We start from the raw sequence: 26,158 nt of genomic DNA on the forward strand, positions 1-26,158 counted from the left end.
GCGGTAATCTGTGGCTGTTTAGTTACGGTGTTGCCCTTACGAGCCAGGGGGGGCGAGTACCCCCTGCACAGTGCATCCAGCGGGACCACGGGGAAGCCGGCCACAAGAAGTAACCACGACTTACAGCCAGCCCGCACCTCCAGATTGGGCTGGCCCACGGGACTCCCGAACCCCTGCGGGCCCCTTTACTCGCCTTACCGTAAGCATGGTAAAATCCTTCTTTCACAGGTCGGACCTTATCCTCATTTCTTATTCCGCCCTCATTCCCGCAGGAGTGCTAGCGGACCTGCACGCCTTCTCTACGGGGACGGAGCCCTACTCACCTAGTCCAGTCTGGATTTAGGCAGTTTTCAAGGCTTAAGCTAGGGTGCGCACTGTGTGTTTCGTTTAAACAGTCCTTTGACACTCCCGCCATTTAAACCTGCCCTGCCTGACTCTCGTCACTTCAATATGGTCTGCAGCGCTCGGCAAGAACGCTGACGTGCCAGTTGTACTGCGAAGCACACAGCTTTCCAGCGAACCTTCACATCAGGACGTCAATATCATTGCTACGTGCAAGCTGGGGCGCGCCTTACGGGTGCGGTACGCCGCCCGGGCAGAGCTTAGGCCTTAGAGGCATTGCGCGGGCAATTTGTATGACTTTTGGCGGCGTGCGACAATTTTTAAAAAAAATTTGGAAAAAATCTAATATTTTTGAAAACTCCCAAATACGGGCGAGGTCGGATACGGTGCACCCAGATAACTGAGGGTTTGCTGCATGGACATTTTGTTTTGAAATTCAAACTGGATGTAAGTTGAATCATTTTCTTTTAATTTTCCAAGTTTGGATTAAATAGGATAATAAACATGCATTAATAAAAAAAAAACTTTCTTGTTTTTTTATTTTTTATTTTAATAATTAACCTATTTTCATACAAACACTGATTCCATTGAATTTGTCTAGCTGAAAACTTTCTATTGATGTATGGTGATAGTGCTATGTGTTTTTTTCATTATGTTTTTGCTATGCTTGACTTTGAAGGCCCGTAGCTCAAAACTAGGAAATTGGCTTGTTCGCCCCTTGAGCACTAGACGCCTCATATGAGTAAAATGTTGAACGACAATTTCCTCTCAGTTTTCACACAGGAAAACCTAACAACCATTCTGGAGAGAGTTCAGGTATATGAAGGAGAAGATGACGACAAGTTGAAAGATGTGACCATCACCAGGCAGGTAGTCCAGGATGAGATTGGTAGGTTAAAGAAAAACATATCTCCAGGCCCAGATGAAATCTTCCCGCGTGTCCTGATAGAATGCAAGGAGGTTCTCAGGGGCCCACTTACCGATGTCTTTAGGATATTGGTAAATTCTGGGTATGTGCCCATCCACTGGAAAATAGCTAATGTGACATCAATTTTTAAAAAGGGAAACAAGTCAGCCACCTCAAATTATCGCCCAATTAACTTAACATCAGTTGTAGGCAAGATGTTGGAATCAATTATAGCCAGGAGCATTCGGGACCATCTAGAGAAGCATAGTTTAATTCATGACTCACAGCATGGGTTCACGAAAGGTAGATCTTGCCTTACCAATCTGTTGTTCTTCTACACTAAAGTAATCGAGGTGGTTGACAGAGATTATTCTGCCTTATGAAAGAAAAAGTATCAAGAAATGCAAATAAATAGCGAAGTTTACCGACTTTGAAAAAAAATTTTAATTAAAGATAAATAAGAAATGCTTATGTTCACCACCTTGTTGCTCGAAACTTCCTGAGTCAACTTTTTATGATTTATATGCCAATAATAGGGAATTTTTATGAGGATTCCAATGCTATCATTGGAATTTGCATATGACCAGTAGTTCTTGAGAAAATGGAGGAAAATTATATTTCTCTATCTATTCTGTTCTCTCCAGCAGAAGAAACGGCTCAAGGGCAGCAAACAAAACACAACGGCCAGGTCAAGGCGGTCAAAATAGAAGTCAATTTTGTTTGAAATAGAGTTTTGATAATAGTAATAACAAACATGACTATTAGCACACCTATTTGCTGTCTGGAAGAACTTCACCAGATGCAATTATAATCATAATAAATATCACAAAGTCTCTCTCCCTAACACTCTCTGCTGGAGTTTTTTTCACTTTTTCCATCATCACCATCACTTTCATGAGAATCATCATCATGCTCTCTACAAATGTGTCTCAAAATCTCTTCACTTGATAATTTCTTAGCCATATTTTCTAATAGTAACAGTCCCTGCGAATATAAAACAAAATACTGCATCACGGCACGATCACTTTACATCAGAAGTAAGAATAAATTTCACCAATTTTGCTTGACAACAGTAATCTAGGCTTACCAGGCTCCAGACACAATTTAAACTTTAAAGGGATGACAGTCTGCGCTCACAGGCTGCCTGCTGAGAGGCAACTAAGCCACGGGCAATTATCACTTCAAATCCAACGGCATGAGAGAGTTGACGATTAGTTTATTTTATAGGTCTAGCTTGGATTTTTGACTCAAAATATTTTGACGCAATTCTGAAAGATACTTTATTTTTGGCAAATATTTTGAAGTTTTTGACGCGATTCGAGTCAAAAGCTCAGATGTTGACGATTCCGATTTGATGCGAATCACGTCATGGTGCGTGAAAGGGTTAAAACATAACGAAGGTGTAGTACCGTCTTATGTGAAAAAAAAAAAAAAAAAAAAAAAAGAGTGGTTTAGCACAAGATGTCTGGAATCAAAGAAAAAGAAAGATAAAGCATGGAGAAACTTAAAACAGAGAAGGAATGCCATAAATATGGGGAGGCGGTGGCTGAGTGGTTAGCGTGTGGGCCCCATGTTCACCATGTCATGGACGATGCTGGTTTGAATCCGCTGCTACCACCTGAAATTTTTCAGCCATTGTCGAGTGGCCCAAGACTACCCACATGCTGTCCTGAAGACCACCCATCAACCCAGACCCTAGAAGAGCTGTTAAGTGAATCAAGAATGAGCTCTGGGGGGCACTACGAGCCAAGATAAGATGGTGCCATTATAAACATTTGCCTGCGCCACAACAGGCTGGGGCCGACCATCAGGCCCCAACAAGAGAGCCTACCAGCGCCACAGGCGAAAAAAAAAAAGTAGGGAAGGCTATAAACAAGCTAGAAAGTATTATACTAAAGTGAGGAGAGAAGAAGAAAAAAGTATGAAAAGAATATAATAGGAAAATGTAAGGAGGATCCAAAACATTTTTATCGACATATAAATAAGAAATTAAGGAAAAAAGCTGTAAATACAGTCTTTGTATTTCTTCTGTGCCCCATGAGTTTGTTTTGGGAGGTATGTACAGAGTTGCCACAATTGCATGTGCTTCTATTGTTGTTATTTTTACTACTATTAGTTCCACTTGAGGGGTAGATTCAACTTCATCTCTTTAACTTTTAGTTCTTTCTTTGTTAAGATCATAACGCCACCTCCATTCTTTGACTTCCTGTCTCTTCTCCAGGTGTTGCAATCCTTGATGTTCAGAGTGTCATTTGTAATAATTGAGCTTAGTTTAGTTTCTGTCTGGCAGATTACTTGTGGTTGCTTATATTGTAACACATCTTTAAACTAATGATTTAGAAATGATCCTATCTACATTTGCATATGCCTTTCTCAAAACTTTATTTACATATTTAATCTTAGTTTCCATATTGCTTTTGATACTACTTGCTATTCTTTCTTGTTTCATTACTTGAAGACCGACCACTTCTTAGAAAAGTGTGTTTGTGTGTGTGTGTATTTACCTATTTGTAGTATACAGAGCCTGACCTCAGGCTCGGTCAGTCCTGTCTCCCAATCTATATTTGTCCAATTTTTTCTTCATTTTATGGACACTGCCCACTTCAACAATGTCTTTGTTTAGTCCATTCCATGTATCCACACTCCTGTATGGAAAACTGTACTTATTCATGTCTTTCCTCAATTTCTTACTATGTCCTCTTATAGCTGCCTCCTCATGAAAATTGCGTATTCTGTGTGGCAGTGTTGCATCGCCAGCAGTTCCCAGCAGGACACCACTTTTGGCAACATTGCATCACCAGCAGTCCCGAGCAGGACACCACTTTTGGCAACGCTGCATCACCAGCAGTCCCCAGCAGGACACCACTTTTGGCAATGTTGCATCACCAGCAGTCCCCAGCAGGACACCACTTTTGGCAATGTTGCATCACCAGCAGTCCCCTGCAGGACACAACTTGTGGCAACATTGCATCACCAGCAGTCCCCTGCAGGAAACAACTTGTGGCAACATTGCATCACCAGCAGTCCCCTGCAGGACACAACTTGTGGCAACGTTGCATCACCAGCAGTCCCCTGCAGGACACAACTTGTGGCAACGTTGCATCACCAGCAGTCCCCTGCAGGACACAACTTGTGGCAACATTGCATCACCAGCAGTCCCCTGCAGGACACAACTTGTGGCAACATTGCATCACCAGCAGTCCCCTGCAGGACACAACTTGTGACAACGTTGCATCACCAGCAGTCCCCTGCAGGACACCACTTGTGACAACATTGCATCACCAGCAGTCCCCTGCAGGACACAACTTGTGACAACATTGCATCACCAGCAGTCCCCTGCAGGACACAACTTGTGGCAACATTGCATCACCAGCAGTCCCCTGCAGGACACAACTTTTGACAACATTGCATCACCAGCAGTCCCCTGCAGGACACCACTTGTGACAATGTTGCATCACCAGCAGTCCCTTGCAGGACACCACTTGTGACAACATTGCATCACCAGCAGTCCCCTGCAGGACACAACTTGTGACAACATTGCATCACCAGCAGTCCCCTGCAGGACACAACTTGTGACAACATTGCATCACCAGCAGTCCCCTGCAGGACACAACTTGTGACAATGTTGCATCACCAGCAGTCCCCTGCAGGACACAACTTGTGACAACATTGCATCACCAGCAGTCCCCTGCAGGACACAACTTGTGACAATGTTGCATCACCAGCAGTCCCCTGCAGGACACCACTTGTGACAACATTGCATCACCAGCAGTCCCCTGCAGGACACAACTTGTGACAATGTTGCATCACCAGCAGTCCCCTGCAGGACACCACTTGTGACAATGTTGCATCACCAGCAGTCCCCTGCAGGACACAACTTGTGACAACATTGCATCACCAGCAGTCCCCTGCAGGACACAACTTGTGACAATGTTGCATCACCAGCAGTCCCCTGCAGGACACAACTTGTGACAACATTGCATCACCAGCAGTCCCCTGCAGGACACAACTTGTGACAATGTTGCATCACCAGCAGTCCCCTGCAGGACACCACTTGTGACAACATTGCATCACCAGCAGTCCCCAGCAGGACACAACTTGTGACAACGTTGCATCACCAGCAGTCCCCTGCAGGACACCACTTGTGACAACATTGCATCACCAGCAGTCCCCTGCAGGACACAACTTGTGACAACATTGCATCACCAGCAGTCCCCTGCAGGACACAACTTGTGCAAACGTGCAGTCCCCTGCAGGACACCACTTGTGACAACATTGCATCACCAGCAGTCCCCTGCAGGACACAACTTGTGACAACATTGCATCACCAGCAGTCCCCTGCAGGACACCACTTGTGACAACATTGCATCACCAGCAGTCCCCTGCAGGACACAACTTGTGACAACGTTGCATCACCAGCAGTCCCAGTCAGAATGCCACCAAGCACCATCCTGACGGGGTTCTGCCTGGGTCCTGCTGCTGCTTGGCCCTGTCAAGCGGGATGTTTGTGTAACATAACCATGGCAGTCCCCGCCTGACTCAGGCAGACCCCCACCTGACCCTGCCTAATCCTGGCCTCATTCAGGGTGAGTCAGGTCCGGTGCCATGGGGGCAGGTTCCGGCCAAAAATGGCATGAAATGGAGTGTTGTCGGCCACGATTGATCCTGTTCTCAAAATGTTCTAAGTCAGGACTGAACAGGACGCTAAATCAGAAATGAGTGAATGTAGCCAAAATGATTCCCATAATACAATCATGCTTATTAAGTGATTCTACTCCATTAATACTATTATTTTCATAATGATTTTCATTTTTTATAATCACACACAGTACCCTCTCGAGTTTTGCGCTATCCGAGTTTCGCGATCCTCGAGTTTAGCGCTAAGTCCTAAATTCTTACCATCACGACTTTCACACATTACTGCCACAAGTTTCGCGTTGCTTTGGCATGTTCGGGTCACGTCTACCTACCGTCGGCGTCATGCGTGCTGCCTTAAAAGGTACCTCACGGCTGTATGTAAACAAACACATGATGGCAGTGGCTAAGGAGTGAGGAACAGTGGAAGATGGCCCACCAAGAGACTCATAAATTGGACTGGCAGAGCTGCTTTGCTTACTACTTGATTAACAAGATGGCAAAACTTAAGAATAACCACTCCAAACCAATATTCATAGTAATTTAGCACGTGAAAGAATTATTATTATAATGCATTTTCGTATACGTTTTACCTTGGGGAGGGGCCAGGGGGGCAAGCCTCTTTAATTATAGAGTTAGGTGGCTTGGATTTTCTAAGTCCATTGTTATTGTTTCACAACTGCCTCTATACACAGACTGAGCCTCATACCTGCCTTGCAGTGCACCCTACAAACTAGTTCCTAAGTCAGTAATATCCAAAACGCGCATGGTTTATAACGATTTCGGACAAAAAAACGGTCTTTTAAGAGTTTTACGTTATTTTTTTCTCTATATTAAAGCAACTAATGCCGCAGCTATTTGTATTTTCTAATACATTCATAAAATGTTACTACGTGAGGGTTTCAGCGGCTTTCAAGCCGCCATAATGGATGGAAGGCCCGACACTCACTCCCTCAAAATATCAGTCTACTTTACCTTTCGGTAAGTGTTAACTGAGTATTTAACATCTTTATTGGTGTGCATGTAGGTTGACAAAAGGACCGATTACCATAGCTGGCTGTTATCGCGATAAGTTATTGCAATACTTTATCGCTGATAACAAAATCGGGTTATCGGCCATCCGCTACTTATTTAAATATATATCGGTATCTTCGTTACTTTTGTAACCAAACTGGCGATAATCGCTACTTTTTTCTGACTCAGAAAAAAAACATTGTCTCCTTTCTACCTGTGGCCCGGGCGCCCGGTGTTGTATGAAAAAACTTCGGGGTATGAAATATCTTTGGTGAAGATATTTCATACTTTGATCATCAACATTAAAACACTAGGTTATTTTTTTTTTTTTATGTAAGACTCAAAAATCAATATATCAAAAAGAAAAATCATTTAACTTTGCCCCCCCAAATTATTATTCACTGCCTCAAATTTGATATTCCATATCCGTTTGTGAGCATGCCATGGTATTGAAGGCACCTGGTGTTGTGTTTTTTGGTGTCCCATTGTCAAAAGCTGGCGCTTTTGTTTACAAACACTGGTCTCGTGAACTACGCATGTTCAGACCAGTAAGTGTAGCCCTGTACAGTCTCACAAAGCTTTTTAACACATTAAGACATACAGTACCACCATCCTCGCTGTTTCTAAAACGGCACTCTGTACATATAAATACAACTCGCACAGAGTGTCGTTCTAGAAACAGCGGGGATGGTGGAAGTGGTACTGTACATCTGATTCAGCCCTCCAGCAACTCTTAATTACGGTTAAAAAGCTTTGTGAGACTGTGCAGGTCTACGCTTGCTGGTCTGAGCATGCACAGTTCACAAGAGACCAGTGTTTGTAAACAAAAGCGCCAACTTTTGATGGTGGGGACGCCAAATAACACAACATGGTTCAGGCATTTCTAGTATTACTGTCCATAGGTACATGTCAACTTGTGGTTTTCAGGTTTTGTAAGTTTTCTAAAATACAAATAATGAAAATTTGAATTCATCTATGTTTTTTATTGGAAATATCAATATAGTATCATCTTCGCCTATCGGACTTATCGCTATCGGAATTGTGGATTAATATCGGGCATCGGTTATCGGTGATCGCCTATATTTGTGTTTCCAGTTAACAAATATCGGTTATCACCGATAAGATTTTCCATTATCAGTTATCGGTTATCGGGAATAAGGTTTTCTGTTATCGTGCCCAGCTATGCCGATTACTATCCCAGTACCGGGTCCAACAAAGACACGGGCGTGTCACGTGTCAGAAAACAAACTGATATTGTTCAATGCGCGATACTTATAAAGGAGTTTGAGTAAAATGGAGGCCAGGGTCATACGTAGCAGTCGGTAGGTCACTCCCGCGTCAGTTAACAGCAGGAGCGTCAGTTCGATCTGGATGACAGCTGTCACAAATCTGTTTTATTTTGTACCTTTAACTACTCGGTAAAAATGATCTAGCATCAACTTACAAGAAGTGGACGGGTTAACCGTCAGTATTGTACCATATGTAATTATGAAACGTGACATTTCCCAAGAGTTGCTCGACTACGATTGGGGTGGTGGGGTGGGGGTTCAACTACGCTGACCATCCAATTACACGCCCTACACTCGTCAACAGACCCGCTGCGGCGGCTGCTACGTTATATAGGAATAGATTACAAGAGTATACGTTAGGGAATTTCCTTTCTTTAGAGACTAGGGATTTTTCCCGATTTTGGGGATTTTTGTAGGGACATTTTGAAAGCCCATTTTTCAGTGATTTGGCCGTCCACCACCAAAACCACTGTTCCCTTCAGGGATTAATCGAGCAAACGACCACCAAAACCACAGCTCCCTAAAGGGATTAATCGAGCTAACGCCACTGCCGCAAAATAGCTCACATTCATTACCTACCTTATGAAACATCACTAGGTCTTCATATATTTTTTATCTACAAAGATTTGGTTAGCGACAGTACGCTTGGTTAGCAACGGTACGCTTGGTTAGCGATGGTACGCTTGGTTAGCGTTGGTATGCTTGGTTAGCGATGGTACGCTTGGTTATAGCGATTGTACGCTTGGTTAGTGATGGTACGCTTGGTTAGCGATGGAATGCTTGGTTAGCGACTAGCCCACGCATGTGAGACCAGGTCCACAACGCGTGGTTATTTTTTTTTTAGAATACGCAGCCCAACGGCTGCCGTGCTGAGGGCCGGGTATAGCCTAGGCCTGTTCAGCCCAAGTCCCGGATGACCTTGAGTCATGGCTCAGGGCTGTTTTGGGATGGTTAGCGATGGTATGCTTGGTTAGCGATTAGCCCACGCATGTGAGTATACAGTAGGGATTTTCCTTACTTTCGAGACTAGGGAATTTTTCCTGATTTAGGGATTTTTCTAGGGAAATTTTGGAAGGCCATTTTTCAGTGATATGGGCTCCCCCCCCCCCAATACCCTGGTTCCCCAGGCTTGTCTTGGGGGATAGGGGGGGCTGGGGTGGTGGAGGGGGGTGGAGTGGTGATTCTTAAGATTTACCTGGAAAATAGCAAAAGGGCATAGAAAACCAAAATCAGGGAAAGAAAAGAACAGAAAAACACCTAAGTTCAGGGTGAAGGGTATAAGTGCGCACTGTGAAGTAAATAAGGGCCGCTTTCACAGTCACTGTTTGTTTTGATCGTTACCAATGGCGGCGATCGACGATGTAGTTTTCCACGTGAAATTGGCCTATGGGGTAGTGGTGGCTGCAGAGAAAGCGACAGGTGTTGAGAGTGTGTGGTAAGGTGCGGGGCGAGGCTAACCCCGCAGCCACCACGAGGTGCCGTTGTTAAGGCAATACCTCCAACACCATCACATCACATCACTACCCATCGGCCAGTTTCACGTGGAAATACTAGAGCGGCGATCGCCCCCATTGGTAATGATCAATACAAACAAAATGACTGAAAGCAGCCCTAAGTGCATGTTGTGTAGTATAAAAATGTGGAGAAGGAGGACCTATAAGAAGCGATACAAAGCATTACAGGTCAAAAGAAGAAGAAGAAGGTCCACTATTAACTGGCCGGTGTTGCAAAAAATATCTTCCCGCTGAAATTAGTCATTCTGCTGTCCACCACGCATGCGCGCTGTGGGAATACACAGCATTAAAAGTGTTAATTTGCCTGGATTTGTTCTTTTTTGTCCGCTTGTGGTCTTTGTGAATAGTGAGGGAAATATGGAAGCAGTAAGCAAGTTGAACCTCTCTGCGAGCTATTTTGCGATTGCGGCGGAAGTTTACGTTCAATAGGCATTGAAAAGTCAATCATGATGTTAGTGATTTGATGATATATAACAGAAAGAGTTAGCAGATTATACCATATCACACAGAAAACTACTAGAAGCTATAGGTTTGTCCAAGTGTACCACGGGTGACTGCGAACAACCACCCTTACGTTAGCAGACGACACCATGTGGATCACAAGTGTGTATTCAGAACTGCCAGACAATTGTAAGGCAGCTGCCTTCAACTGCGGCTTTAGAACGTCCTCTTCTCACTTCCAATTTTCTGCCTATTACCAAGGTACATATTTTGAGATAACAAGAGAGTAACGTCAAAAAAAATTGTGATAACAAGGGAGTCAAGTCGAAAAAAAAAAAAAAAATTTCCACGGGGCGGAACCAATAAGCGCTTTTTCATGTATTTCAATACCTCGAGTTTCGTGATCCTCGAGTTTAGCACTATACCTTTGGAATGAAGCAAGCGCGAAACTCGAGAGGGTACTGTATAATTGGTATCATTTAATATTATTTATTATTATTATTATTATTGTTATTATTATTGTTGTTATTATTATTATTATTATTATTATTATTATTATTATTATTTTCATTATTATTGTTTTTATAATCGTTATTATATTTGTCATCATATTATCATATATTTAAGTTTTGGCTCCAGATTGGAGCCAAAAAAATCAAACAAGCTAAAGTCATTATAAGTAATCTTTTAGCATTAGCTTCTGTTTATTATTTCAGTGATTTAGTGATTTTGCATTAACAAATTTAACTTTTTGGGTAGTGGATTAGCATGTGTACCTGACCATTTTGTTAGCTGAGCCCACTGCTGTTATTGATACATTATTAAAAAATAGTTTCTCTTAACAGCACAGTGCAAGAGGTGTGGTTGCAGCACATGAAAATTCTCTTCAGAAATTTTCCTGACATCTGGCGGCTTGATCCAGCACCACCCTCATCCGTGACCTTTGACCGTACCCATGATGTGACCTGCAGTGTGACATCTGGCACTGATATGACCTGTGAGATGACCTCTGCCAGTTATCATGGCACCTCAGATGTTGATGTGACTCCTGGTAAGATGACCTCTGATAGCTATGACCACCTTCACTGTGACAACTGTTACCATTGCTCCAACCCTGACCAGAGCTGCAGCCATCATTCTGACCATGGCTATCAGTATCAAGAAGAGGGACATGACTATTGCACACACAGTCCCAAGGATTCCAGCCAAAATAGCAGCCATCCTAGGCATGCATTTGGCTCAAGTGAGAGCCAGAACTGCCACTCCAGCAACAGCTACCAATATGTGAATAGTGGTAGTGAGTGGTTCACTTTTCGAGATTTGGCAAAAGTCCGGTTTTATTGTGCAGTAAGTTTTATTGTCATTTATTCCAGTTCATCATCCTGTTATTAAGTTTATCATTCAGTCAGTTAGTGATTATCTCATTTAGTCATTCCTTTAGTTAATCAATTAGTCTGTCTATCAGTTATTTCTACCCTCAGTGAATCAGTGAACAAATAATAGCCTTGAGTGGGGTGAGGCAGGACAGGTAAGGATATATTTTGTTCCTAAACAAAAACTATAGGTGATGTTTGTTTCATATTGCAGTATGAGTACCACCACATGACAGACTTACTCGTATAATGCCAAGTCTGAATACATTTTGTACACTTAGGTAAAGGTATTGGGGCAATTGGGGTAAGTTGACCAGTGGTGGGCATGGTTCCACTAATTAGCGAAGCTAACTTTTTCATTAGCTGATTAGCGTTTTCACTAACTTTGGAAACAGTTAGCGGACCAATTAGCTTCCCGCTGAATGTAGTTCCTCCTCCGCTAACTTTAAATCCACTAAGAACTTTCATACAGGTTTATTCTTGTCTTTTGTGTGCAGACACAGCACCAGTTGAGCCACATGGCACAATAATTCCAGGGCTTTCACTTTTGGGTAAATTACGCCTTAAAGTAGGGTAATTGGACAATTATTAGGGAAACTTTTGGGTATTTTAGGGTAATGCATCTCCCATTTCCAACTCTTTGAACTCGGGATTTAATATCAAGAATTCAATATTTTCCACCTGAAGAAATAAACAAAATTATAAAAATAAGTGTCAGTTATGGAAAAAAGTAAAAAATGCATAAAAATCTTGGGTAAAATATACAGATTTAGGATAAACTGGAGGCTTTTTTCTCTTCTCCTCTGAATTTAATTTGTTTATTTGTGTATACCTTTATCATCATTTGACTTTGACATGCTATGCCTTTCTGGAAAGCTCTATGTCTAAGCTACAACATATTGAAATTTCAGGTTGCTAGGCCTAATTTTAAGGGTTTTAGAGCCAAAATACTAAACCAAAGCTAAATCCATCTAAAAAAAGTTAGTGGTTAGGGTTAGCTTCCACTAATTTCTTTTATCAGTTTAGCTGTTTAGCGTAAGTAAAGCAAACTTTTTAGATAGTGGATTACCAGTTAGCGAAGCTAACTTTTCAGTTAGCAGTGCCAGCCACTGGTTGAGACATTCATTTATTTTAAGTTGATACAGTATATCCTTGTCTTATGCGGTTTATTGTAACACGAAGTTCATCTAACATAATATGAATTCAAGGAAGAGAACTCTACCCCAGAAAAAATTTTGCAACGTTGATTTTTTACACCAGGAGGGCAGTGCATGGCTAACTTCTGTTTGAAATCTTTAGTAATGTGATGTCATCAGGCTGATTGCCAATCACATATGAAGTCTCTCACTCTCTCAGCCACTAACCAATCAGGAACCCCGCTCCCTCTTGCCTTAGGCCACTTGCCACACTGCTCCCCATGCCCCTCCCTCCCACCCCACTCTCCATTCCACTCCCAGCTTTGTGCTCGTTCTGTAGATTATTGATCGCATCACACCATGAGCTCTATTGTGCAGCATCCCAAGCTATTCTCTGTGACTGCTCTCCTCCATGGCTGACTCCCCTCTACCTGGGTCCAGTGGAATTAAGCCCAAGAGGAAGAGAGTCCATTTGACTGCTACAGAAGTGAGACATGATAAAGAGGATTGAAGCAGAAGAGAAGTCTGCAGTTGCCTGGTACAGGTAACTCTCGATTTATGCGAGTTTGGTTTACTCGTTTTTGAAATAACGCGGGGTCCAAAGTCCAAATAAATGTTTAATTTACACGTTTTTTCACTTATACACGATATTTTATGGAGTGGCCACCAGATGTCTCACGCAACTGGACTCACACAGTGCTGCGGCCACACAGCTGAGCTCAGTTCTTCCCGTGCACCACATGAACAACAATACAGTACCCACGCTCCCCCGCTACTCAACAATAGGGGTGGGCAGGTACTGATACCAGTACTGGTACTAACGGTACCAGCTATACGGTACGGTACTGGTACCAGACTGCTCGGTACCGGTACCAGACGGCTCGGTACCAGTACCAGACTGCTCGGTACTGGTACCAATACTAGCTGGTCGCTCATGGTGTCCCTCATTTCTTCCTCACATGAGTGAGGCTGAGTGCCTGAGTGGATATCTCAGTGATATGGATACTCTCTCTCTCTCTCTCTCTCTCTCTCTCTCTCTCTCTCTCTCTCTCTCTCTCTCTCTCTCTCTCCACGGAATGAAGTGAATATTTATTTTCGATAGAAAACTACCTCTTGTTTGATTTACATTATTTTTGATTTACGCGACCTCTTCAAGGACGCAATACTCGCGTAAATCGAGCTACCTGTACCTGAACAAGTCTACAGTACGCATTATCTACTCTCAGCATAAATAAATCTTCACCTGTCTCAAGACATTTGGTTCCTCCAAGGCAGAAACATTGTAACGTCTTTTTTTCCAAGGCAACGCTACATTCCTTCTGACAGCCACTAATGTGATGGTAATGTGGTAGTGGGGTGGTCGTCTGGCTGTTTCCGAGCGGTTGTCAATGATGTTGAGACAAGCCTCAGGACAAGTGAACACTCGTTCTGGGTTGTGATGGTTATCTTTAGTGCGGTAATGATGGAAGGTGGGTGGATTCCTGTGTGAACCACTCTGAGACAATGTTTAGTTAAGGGGGAAGTGGTGATAACGTGCGTGTGTGTGTGTGGGTGTGTGTTCAGTAATGCCCAAATGGCAGGTTGACAGGCTTGAAATTATAGCACTTACAGTACCTTAATAACTTTTCTTGTGTATGAATATAGTTACAGCCCCTGGGCGGTTAGCGGAGTGACAAGTTTAAATGAATACATACATAAATGAATATTATTGAACCTAACTAACTATCTATCAGGGAGATTGGGGAACATTTGAATGCTTATCTGTGTTGAAGACCCTTGAAGTGCCGACTGGTGCAGGATGGAGGAGGGCACTGGGGCGATTGAGGCGCCGGCGGGGGGTAGACTGCCAGGGCCGGTAACTGTAGCAGCGTTGTTGACGAGGCATGGTTGAAGAGGCCGTGGTTGTGTTGTTTAAGATCTGAGGCGTGGTTGAAGAGGCTGTGGTTGTGTTGTTTATGAGCTTAGGCGTGGTTGAAGAAGCCGTGGAGGTGGTTATGACGGCAAGGCTGGTTAAGGCGTTGTTGAAGAGGCTGCAGTGGCCGTCCTTTGTTTCGCCTCACCTTGCTGTGCTCTGCTGTGCCTTGCCTCACCTCTGCCGTGCTTGCGGTGGTGTTCACAGGGCTGTGATGGACGGTCACGCCAACCTCTCAACGTGCGTCCTCACCGCACGTCGGTCTCGCTCTCTGCCTCTCACTGTGTGCCTGTATCTCAGGGTTTCTGTCTCCTCCCTGGCTGCCCTCCTTGCTTCCTGCTGCTCATCTCCTGACTGTCCATGCTTCTCCCTGCCTTGCCTTCTTGCCTTTGCTCCTCGCTAAGCTCCTCCCCCTTCTTCACGTGACTCCCTCTCTGCATTACAACTAGATAATCTATCACTAGCTAACTAATAATCATTCTAGGGTTCGAGCTTGGAGATGAGGATTTCAGACACGTCTTTCATCCATTCACACCCTCATTCACGCCAATAATCTCTACTTATCACACACACTCATTCACCCGTCCACACATCCGCTCACTTGCTCGTTTGTTGTAATATATAATCATTCACTCACTTGCATTCCATACTCGTTCACTCATTACACATTTGGACCGTTACACGATGGTCACTGATGACTACCAATGCCTTCATTGTTATGGAATGGTTGCTAGAAGAATATATCCATAGGCAAGAGAGAAATAACATGGCTTTGTCAACTATGGTGATTCAGCAGCAGGCAATGAAATTCTTTAAAGTCACGTCTGAGGCGTACCCTTCAACCTTTCAGAAGAAATTCACTGCATCAACTGGCTGGTTGCCATTTTTTGTAAGGAGGAAGCAATTGAGGAACATCAAGTTCACAAGGGAATGGGCAACCACTGATGAAGTGGAGGCTTGAGAAACACCCTGACATATTTTAGGAGGCTGTTGAGGAAGGTATTCTCACTTCTGAGCAAATTTTCAACATGGAGGAGACAGGCATACAACAGAAATTGATGCCTAAATCAACCCATGTATCCAGGTTGACACACAGGCAAGAGGCAGGAAGCAAGGCAAGAGCAGGTTCATGGCATTGTTTTGGTGCAATCTTGCTGGAGCCCTATTGGTCCACCAGGCAGCCAGGCTGCAATCTTTCCGCCACATGAAAGATACGGACAGCATTGGTGTTTACTGGCGTAAGGCACTGAAGGCTTGGATGACATGTCAAATTGTAATCGACTGGTTTGGCACTTGCTTCATTTCCGATGCTAGTCATTATTACAGGAGACTCGGTCTCCCCTTCAAAGTGCTGCTGCTTTTAGGCAACACACTGCCACACCCTCAATTTCTCATTTGGAGGCACAAGTGTGTTTGTGTGTTATGGGGAGGCGATCACCTGTTACTTTGGAAGTGACATTAATTTTTTCCCAATCCACATAATTTCTGGTGTTAAGTATCTTAGTACCTAAACCATCACAGTTCCCTAAGTTTCAGTGAGATACACTTATAATTTTTGGAGAAAAAAATATAACATACATTATAAATGTCACAAAATGGCATTGGTATTATTTGAAATTTCTCAATTTTTCCTGAACGAAGGATGGATAAAGCAAATGTTCATAAATTTAAAGCTACTGGCTTAAGCAGAGCCATGAAATTGATAATGGAAAGTGAGCAAGTTTCGGGAGAATGTCAGAACATCGCCACACTGGGAGAACCGATTTCATGGTACATCCCCGCCCTTACGGGGTTATCAGAAATTTCGGGAAACTGTACGTTATCAGTCATGCGTAACAGTACATATTTCTGGGCATTTCAAGCACTGAATTTTTTTTCCAAAATTGTTCCCTTAAAGATTATGGTGCACGATATATGCCAGAGCTGCAAAATATGGTACAATGCCAAAAATGTAATGCAAAATTTTAACACATTACTCAAAACAATTTGCCCCCTCAAAAAATATTCAACATTGCAATTTTTTTTCAACCACCATGTAAATGATAACTTTCTTTTCTAATGATACATAGCTTTTTTGTATTTTGACCATTAAAAATGAATATACATGAGACAGAATAAGAAGGAATATTTTGCAGTGATGGAAACAAACACTACACTAAATTCTTTGTTGTCCCCACAACAAGCCACCCGCCACCTTTGCTCCCTACAAGTATCAAGCTACGCATTCGGTCCGTCATCCAACATTGGACAACGTGAAATATATGTTATTTCTAATATTTCAGAAAACTTTTTTGGATGACAAAAGTCATCATCCTGATGTCTGTGCCAAAAAATCCCATGATGACAAAAGTCATCATTGGAACAGGAGAGAGTTAACATATACGCTGAATATCAATGATAAATTCTTAACCCTGCCGCCATGGCCAGATGCGCAAGATGTAGATGAGGTCACTTTAGCCGTCTTTTCCCTTGGACTCATTGCTATCTGTCTCTTCCTCACTGTTTGGCAGTTTGTAATAGTTACTAGATTCATTTCAAATGACTGATACTTTGACTTTCCTCTGATGAGTCATCCTCTACTAGGTGAAATTAAGGGTCATCACAAGAGAAAAGGTCCTCTAATGACCAATCACCCATGGGTTGCCTCTGGCATGGGTGCAATTTCTTTCTACTTATTGTTATATCCTGCAACTATCCTTAAATAAACATGAAACAGACATGAGGTAACATTTGTTGGTAATACACACAAACTCAGAGCCTGCCTTAATGCACCAGAATGCATATTTTAGATTTATCGCTATAACTCGAAACATGAGAGAGACTGCTTGGACACAGTACCTTCTCCACACAGTCCAGCCATTCAAACGAGGGTAACTATAAGATGGCAGACTTCTGACTTCCCCCAGTAGCACAGCACACATTTCAAATTGTGTCTTGCAAAAAAGTGACAGCCTCAGCATTATAGGGTTAATATAGTATTTATGCATCTTCATTTTTTATTCTTCTAATTTTATATTCAACTTTTTTTTCATGCTGAACTGTGTATAACCAAAGCCATGTGTAAAACTACCATGCATATGGAGGGAGTACTGAGTACTGTAGTGGCAAACAGCCCACAGCAGGATTTCCTGCTGGCTGGCAAGTACACTGTCCATGATCACAAAGCTTTCTCACCATTTGGCATCATTGGAGAACCATTCTTTTGAAAGATGGCATACATCTCCATTTGCTTTTGTATCTTTCCTTGTTGTAACGCCAAAAAGACCACCCTTGTTCTGAAAGCATCACTACTCCTTTTGGTAATTTCACTCAGGAAAATGATCTGGAACAGACATTGTCCTCTAGAAACATCACACAACAATGTTTATTCTCTCCTATTCCCTTCATTCCTTTCATTAACGTTATTGTTGTTGGAGTCATATCACCATTTTGTTTTGTGTCAAAAGCATCCATATATAATTCTTGTTCATATATTCCAGTTTTTATTTCCATCCCATGCTCATCAGCTCCAAGTCCTGTTACATTTACATCTGGCTGTTCTGTTGCTAATTTTATAATTTTTTATCATTGTTCATCTACTGCTGTAACTTCAGTCTTTTCCGTTTCAGCACTTGGGCAATGTATGCTTGTATCAGGAGCATCAGTGATATCAATAGGATCTGAACAGCCATCATCAGGTTTCTTGAAATACTGAATCATGGATCTAACCATCATTTTCACTACATCCAACCCCCTGCTATAATGCCTTCCACTATTGTGATTCACTGCTGCTATGCACACCCTCATGCCATCATGCACCTCAAATGCACTATCATGCACACAAAACCATGGTGCTCTGGTGGATTTGAATTACCCGAGCTGTGTGGCACATGGTAGCTGATTGGTGCTATGTCATGAGTCACCCCCATTCAATGATTGCTCGATGCTCCAGCCATTCTCCCACTTATTCAATTTGGTGTGCGTCTCTCCATTGACAACAATGAAAGCTGTCCTGCGTTTGGTTGACAAAACGGCCACCAAACGTGCAGTGTTACGCAACAGATCAAACTAGTTGTGTCAAGATGGCAGCATTAGCCAAAAAATGGCCCATATTGTTTGCACGGGGGAGGGGGGGTTGTGCTGGTGGGAGGGGTCAGTGTTTGTAAACAAAGGTAATGGCTAAGCCGTATGGGTGCGGCCAATATTGCCTCTGCTTTGGTTTTTGTCTTTCTGATACTGCAAAGAAAGCACTTCAAGGGCCAAAAAAATTAAGACAAAAATGCCTGCTAATCACTGCTCCTGTATGAAGTCAATTTTGGGAGGAAATTTGTCTTGATATGCCTCTCTTGAAAGAGGAAATACAGACAAAGGAAGGCTGTTCCAGAGTTTTCCAGTGTAAGGGATGAAAGAATGAAGATGCTGGTCAAGTCATTCATAAGGAATTTGGACAGTATAGGGATTAGCTAAAGTTGAAATTCGAGTGCAGTGGGGCCAGGGAGGGGAGGATGCATGCAGTTTGCAAGTCCAGAAGAGCAGTCAGCATGAAAATATCAGTAGAAGATAGAGATGCAACATTGTGGCTGAATTTAAGAGCTAGGTAGGAGATTGTCAGTGAGGAGGGGAGTTGATAAGATGAAGAGCCTTGGACTCTACTCTGTCCAAGAGGGGTGCATGTGTGGAGCTCCCCTACACATGAGATGCATACTCCATGCAAGGTTCCTGTACAGTACCCTCTCGAGTTTCGCGCTATCCGAGTTTCGCGATCCTCGTGTTTCGCGGTTAGTCCTAAATTCTTACCATCCTGACTTTCGCTCATTATCACCCCGAGTTTCACGCTGCTTTGACATGTAGGGGTCACGTTTACTTACCATCGGCGTCACGCACGCTACCTTAAAAGGTAGCATCACACTGGACGTTTTCCTCCAAACATTGTGGCTATGGCAAGAGAGAGAGAGAGAGAGAGAGAGAGAGAGAGATTAACCGTGTTTGAACTTCCCACTGCCTCCTCCCTGTCGCGTTTGGTTCAACTCGGCGCAGCCTCAATACCACACGAGCCCCCGACTCGAGAGGAGGTGTGTAGCTTCACTCTGGTTATGAGCCCCTCTCGTGAAAGGTGAGATAGAGAGGATGAAAACAAGGAGAAAGGAGAAGGGTGTGGGGAGGGAGGGTCAGAGAGTCGTGTCAGGGCTTTGGTCAGGACATGACCTGACTCAGGTCAGGTCATGTCCATACCTGTCATACACACACAGAAAGTGAAATGAGAAGGATGTGGGGAGGATGGGGCAGAAAGGAGAGTCAGATCAGGGCTTTGGTCAAAATATGAACTGACTCGGGTCAGGTCATGTCCTGACTTGTCACTCACACACACACACACACACACACACACACACACACACATGGCAAGATGGCAGACGAACACTACTGAACTCCCGACGCGTCTTCATACTACCATCAAGCTGTGCGGGAACTAAACCCTAGACGTGGAAATTAAGGTGGAAACCGTGCTAGGTAGTAATCGTGCTGTCCCGAAGTATTGAAGGCTGAGAGCAGTGAATAACACTGAATAATGAGCGAGGAGAAGGTAGGGGCGACGGCAACGTCGCCACTGCCAGGTTTGTTTACACCGATAAGCAGGGGAGCCAAGACAAGGGACAATGATTTTGAAGGTTTCTCGGACGACGTGGATAGGCACAGAGACGTTATGCTCACAAGGAGACTTATTGACTTGGAAAGGGAGATGAAGGAAATGAAGGGCAGAATGGGGACGTTGGAGAGGGAGGGTGACGTCCTAAAGACGGAGAAAAATGTTTGGAAAAATGCGTACAATGACCTGCACAAGCAGGTTACGTTGAATGACATGAAGACAGAGGATACAGAGGTTAAAGTCAAGAAATTAAAGGAAACGCATAAAGTCTGGAAGAAGGAACAAGAAAAGGAAAATGTATGCTTTAAGAAAATTGTGGAGGAACAAGTCAAGGCTAAGGATGAAGCTATAACTGAAAAGGTGATCAAGGTGATAAAAGAAAAACCAGAAATAGTGAGGGATTCACTGAAAAAAAGAAGTCTGTAGTAGTGGTGGGCATTAATGAAGAGCACATGCCAATCAGATATACAAGGGAAAAGAAAGAAAGGAAGGCAGTGGAGCAAGTAATTGAAGCAATTCAGGAAGAGGGTCATGAGCTGGTAGGGGAGATCGAAGAAGTATTCAGGCTTGGAAAGTATGAAGAAGGAGCCCAATGACCAGTTAAAATTAGATTTAGGTCTCAAGAGGCTGCAGAAGAAGTGGTGGGAAAATCATGGAAGTTAGCAAGAACAGAGACCTACAAAAAAGTCTGGGTAAGAAAGGACAGAAGTGTGGAGGAAAGGAACACGATAAGAGAATTGAAGAATCAAGCCAATGAAAAGAATGAAGTAAGATCAGAAGAGGAAAAAAGGAAGTTTTTCTGGTGAGTGATAGACATGGACCTAAGGAAGTGGTACAGAAGGGAAGAGGTGACAGCTTGAAGGTGGCATACACTAATGTGAACGGGTTAATATCGTCAATGTTAGAAATAGGAGATTACCTGAGTAAGGAAAACCCAGATGTTATGGAGATTACGGAAACCAAATTGACTAGTAGTATAGATGCATTTAACATAGGGGATGGTAAATATAATGTATGGATGAGAAAAAGAAAATAAACAAGGAGGAGGAGTGATGCTGTTATTGAAAAAAGAATGGACAGTGGAGGGTGTCACCTATGGCGAAGGGGAAGCGGAGGTCTTGAGTGTGGGAATAAGACTGCAACAGGGAGGATGCAGAAATATCGTAGTGGTGTATGTCCCTCCAAAAACCAATTCATGGACAGGAGAACTGTACAAGAAGAAGCTGGAAGACACATTGGATTGCCTAAGGAGATTGCTGGAGGAAAAGGATAAGATTCTGATAATGGGGGATTTTAATTGTAAGGAAGTGTCATGGGAAAACTGGTCAATGGAAGGAAGTGAAGCTTCATGGGGGAACAAGGTTTTGGAATTGGTTATAGATAATGTCCTCACACAGTGGGTGGAGGAAAATGCAAGATTCAGAGGAGAAGACGAGCCATCTAGATTGGACTTGATAATCACCAGGGAGCCAGATATCATAGAGATGAACTATAAGAGCCCTATAGGGAAGAGCGATCACGTAATTATCGAGTACATATTACGAGTAGGAGGTAAAATGATCAGGAATGAGGACTACAGGAAAGAATGGTTTAACTTTAATAAGACAAATTTTGAACAACTTGGGAAACATTTTGAGGAAGCACAATGGGATACTTTTTTTGAGGCTGATAATGTGGAGGAAAAATGGGCTATCTTTCTATGGATTTACAACAAAGGAGTGGAAAAGTGGGTACCAAGGATGAAAGAAGGCTAGAAATCAAGAGAAGAGTGGTATAATAGAAAGTGTGTAGACGCCAAGCAGGATACGGAGAAGGCATGGAACAAATGGAGAAAAAATAGGAGGATGGATCTATGGAATGAGTACAAAAGGAAGAGGAATGCTTGTCAAAGTAAGAAGAGAAGAAAAAAGAAATTTTGAGAAAAATATTGTAGATAAGTGCAAAGACCAGCCAAAACTGTTTTATAAGTTCATAAATGGAAAGTTGAAAAATAGAGATGAGATTCAGAAAGTTAATGGTGAAATCTTTGATAGTATAAGTGAAATAGTAGAAATGATGAATAATTGTTTCCAAACAGTGTTCACAAGGGAGAGTGAGTTTGAAGGTGTAGATTCAGTGCCGGGGAATAGAGTGGGTCAGGAGAGAATACAAACATCAGCAGATGAAGTTAGAAAATTATTGGAAGAATTGGATGTGAGGAAATCAGCAGGACCGGATGATATATCAGATTGGGTGCTAAAAGAGTGTAACCAGCAAATAGCTGAAAAGTTGAGCAACTTGATTAATGTCTCACTAGCACAAGGGAAGGTACCGAGAGACTGGAAGAGGGCTAACATCGTCCCAATATATAAAGGAGGAAGTAAGGAAGACCTGTTGAACTATAGGCCAGTGTCATTAACAAGTGTAGTAGCAAAGATGTGTGAGAAAATTATAAAAAACAGATGTGTGGAGTATTTAGAAGAAAACAGTATATTAACAAATAGCCAATTTGGATTCAGAGGAGGATGGTCTTGTGTAACTAATCTGATCAGCTTCTATTCAAGAGTAATTGATATAATACAGGAAAGGGATGGTTGGGCAGATTGTGTGTATCTGGACTTAAAGAAGGCATTTGATAAAGTACCACACAAGCGATTAATATGGAAACTAAATCATGTTGGAGGTCTGGGTGTTTCAATATTGGATTGGATTATAGACTTTTGATGAAGAGAGAAATGAGAACAGTAATCAGGAACAATAAATCAAGCTGGATGGAAGTGATGAGTGGAGTCCCACAAGGATCAGTGCTGGCTCCAATTATGTTTGTAATATATATTAATGACATGACAGAAGGGGTGACAAGCTATATGAATATGTTTGCTGATGATGCTAAAATAATGAGGAGGGTGGCTAATGAAGAAGACTGTGTAGCCCTGAGCCAAGATCTCGATAGAATAAGCTAATGGTCACGCAAATGGGAAATGACATTCAATACAGAGAAGTGTAGCGTGATGGAGTTTGGTAAGAGCAGTAGACGAATATCGGGGAACTACTCTCTGAGAAATGAAAGAATCATGAAAAAAACTGAAGAAAAAGATCTGGGAGTGATCATAACAGACAAGTTATCCTTTGGAAAACATATAGACCAGATAACTGGGGAAACATACAATCTTCTATGAAACATAAAAGCAGCATTTACATATTTAGATGAAGAAATGGTGAAGAAACTAATAACATCAATGATACGTCCAAGACTGGAATATGCAGCATTAGTGTGGTCACCTAGATTGAAGAAAGAAATTAGAAAGTTGGAAAGAATACAAAGAGCAGCGACTAAATTACCGGAAACTCTGAGAGAACGTACTTATGAAGAAAGACTGGAGAAATTGGGACTAACAACACTGGAGAGAAGAAGAGAGAGAAGGGACCTAATAGCAATGTACAGGATACAAGAGGGATTGGAGAAATTGGACAGGGAAGACCTAGTGGCACGCAACAGAAGTGTGACAAGAGGCAATGGTAGGAAATTGAAGAAGAGCAACTGTAGGAAAGACATCAAGAAATACAGTTTTCCATACAGAAGCATAACAACATGGAATGGACTTGACGAGGAGACTGTGTGTGCAAAAACGATTCATGAATTTAAAGCCAAACTGGATAATAAGCGATATGGAAACGGGACAGCACGAGCCTAGTACGGCTCTTTTCCTGTATTTCACAACTAGGTAAATACAACTTGGTAAATACACACACACACACACACAGACAAGAAGAAGGTGAGACATCAAGACTAGACCTGGTATTTAGCAAGGAGCCAGAAGTAATAGAAAATCTTAAAGTACATTGTCCCATAGCAAAGAGTGACCATGCGGTTGTGGAATTTGAAGTAACAGAAAAGAGAACGATTGACCAAAAAGAGGATCACAAAATTGGGAGAAGTAACTACTGTAAGGCAGACTTTGTTAGCATGAGAACTTTTTTTGAAAATGCAAATTGGAGTGGGCTGTACAAAGCCAAGAGTACACAGGATAAGTGGGAAGAGTTTTTAAAACTATACAAGGAAGCCAAAAATAGATGTCCCTAAGGTAACTAAAAGGGATGTTGGTAAAAAGGAGTGCTTTAACAAAAGATGCGAGGCAGCTAGAAAGAGAAAGGAGGAAGCTTGGAAGGGATGGAGGAGACGAAGAAGAATCAACTCGTGGAACGATTACAAACAAGCAAGGAATGAATATACAAAGATTAGAAGAGAAGAAAAACGGAAATATGAAAAAGATATAATTGACAAGTACAAAGACCAACCCAAACTATTTTTTAGACATGTGAACGGCAAATTAAAGAATAGAGAAACAATCGATAAGCTGAAAATGGATGGAACTACATATGACGACCCAGCAGAGATGGCAGAAGTGATGAACAACAGTTTCCATAGAGTTTTCACAAAAGAAGATGAATTTGTACAACCACCGGCACAGGAAAGAGGAAGGGTTATGCAGGAGATACAGTTAACGGTGCAGGAGGTCAAGGAAAACTTGATCAAACCGAATGTAAGAAAGGCGACGGGGCCGGATGGATTATCAGGGTGGATCTTGAAAGTATGTAGTGAGCAACTTGCAGAGAAACTGCACTCCATAATGAGTGCCTCCCTGAGTGTAGGAAAGGTACTACAAGATTGGAAGAGAGCAAACATAGTACCAGTTTTTAAGGGAGGAAAGAGAGAGGACCCATTAAATTACAGACTGGTATCACTCACTAGTGTGGTTGCGAAGATATGCGAGAGGCTGGTTAAAAACAGGTGGTCAGATTTCTTAGAAAGTGCGAAAATTATCTCGGATTGCCAGTTTGGATTCAGGAGAGGGAGATCTTGTGTCACCAACTTGTTGTGTTATTACTCAAGGGTGACAGATTTAATACATGAGAGAGAAGGCTGGGGGGATGGAGTGTACCTGGATTTGTAAAGGCATTCGACAAAGTAACGCACATAAGACTAATTTGGAAAATTAAAAATAGGGGTGGAGTGGGTGATGGACTGATTAAGAGGCTGGAGGACTTCCTAACTACGTAGGTAAATACAGACAGAAGGGGAACGAGAATGGTGTGGGGAGGGAGGGGCAGAAAGGAGTCAGATCAGGGCTTTGGTCAGGATATGACCTGACTCTCCCTTCTGCCCCTCCCTCCCCCCACCCCTCTCATTTCCCTTTCTGTGTGTGTGTGTGTGTGTGTGTGTGTGTGTCATGACATGACCCTTCTAATTTCCCCTTATGTGTGTGACGCACACCTGGAAAAGTTGCCAGTTGTCCAAGCTGCCGCCAATGCGGTGGGAAGAAAAAGGCCCAACCAACAACTCGCTCCCAGACAGGAGTACAGGCGTTGCCAGTAGCCACAAGGGTTAGAGGAAAACGACCAGTGTGATACTGCCTTCAGGCAGTGACACCGCTGATTGTGTGAGCGCCGGCGATGAAGTCATCGGACTCCCAGCGAATCACAAGCATGTTTTCAGTGCTCAGCCAATCGTAAGGCTTCATCTGTGGGTTTAAAACGACCCGTTCTCTCTTCCTGTTTTCTTCCTCTTTCCAAGGTACATATTTTGAGATAACAAGAAAGTAAAGGAGGAAAAAAAGTGAGCTATGGGGGGCAACATGAGCCAATTATAATGGTGCTACTATAAACAGTTGCCTGCGCCTTGACGGGCTCGGGGCCGACCATCAGGCCCAGATAGATAGTCTACTGGCGCCATAGGCCACATGTAAAAAAAAAAATCCACGTGTCGGAACAAATAAGTGCTTTTTCAGTGTTTTCAATACCTCAAGGTTCGCGACCTGCGAGAGCGAGCGCGAAACTCAAGAGGGTACTGCGTATAGATAGCATCTGGGAGGGAGAAAAGAACTGGTGGAGATGATACAGAATGCCCACACTTGAGGAAGCTGATTTAGTAATAGAGAAGATGTGAAGTTTTCAGTTATGATATTGAGTTAAGGATAGACCGAGGATGTTTA

At 42.8% G+C, this 26,158-nt stretch overlaps 1 protein-coding gene across 2 annotated transcripts in view; it reads left to right on the forward strand.

The window, feature by feature from the left end:
* LOC126999216 (zyxin-like) overlaps window positions 1–26,158 on the forward strand; it is a 75,378-nt gene that overhangs the window by 16,616 nt on the left and 32,604 nt on the right. Inside the window, exon 3 of one of the 2 annotated variants that reach the window (XM_050861545.1) lies at window positions 10,988–11,193. In XM_050861545.1, the coding sequence (XP_050717502.1) occupies window positions 10,988–11,193 (206 nt within the window). Of the gene's footprint in view, window positions 1–10,987; window positions 11,490–26,158 lie in introns of both variants that reach the window. The other variant, XM_050861544.1, reaches the window with a different exon arrangement.

This window comes from Eriocheir sinensis, chromosome 16, assembly GCF_024679095.1.
Source record: "Eriocheir sinensis breed Jianghai 21 chromosome 16, ASM2467909v1, whole genome shotgun sequence".
Lineage (NCBI taxonomy): Eukaryota > Metazoa > Arthropoda > Malacostraca > Decapoda > Varunidae > Eriocheir > Eriocheir sinensis.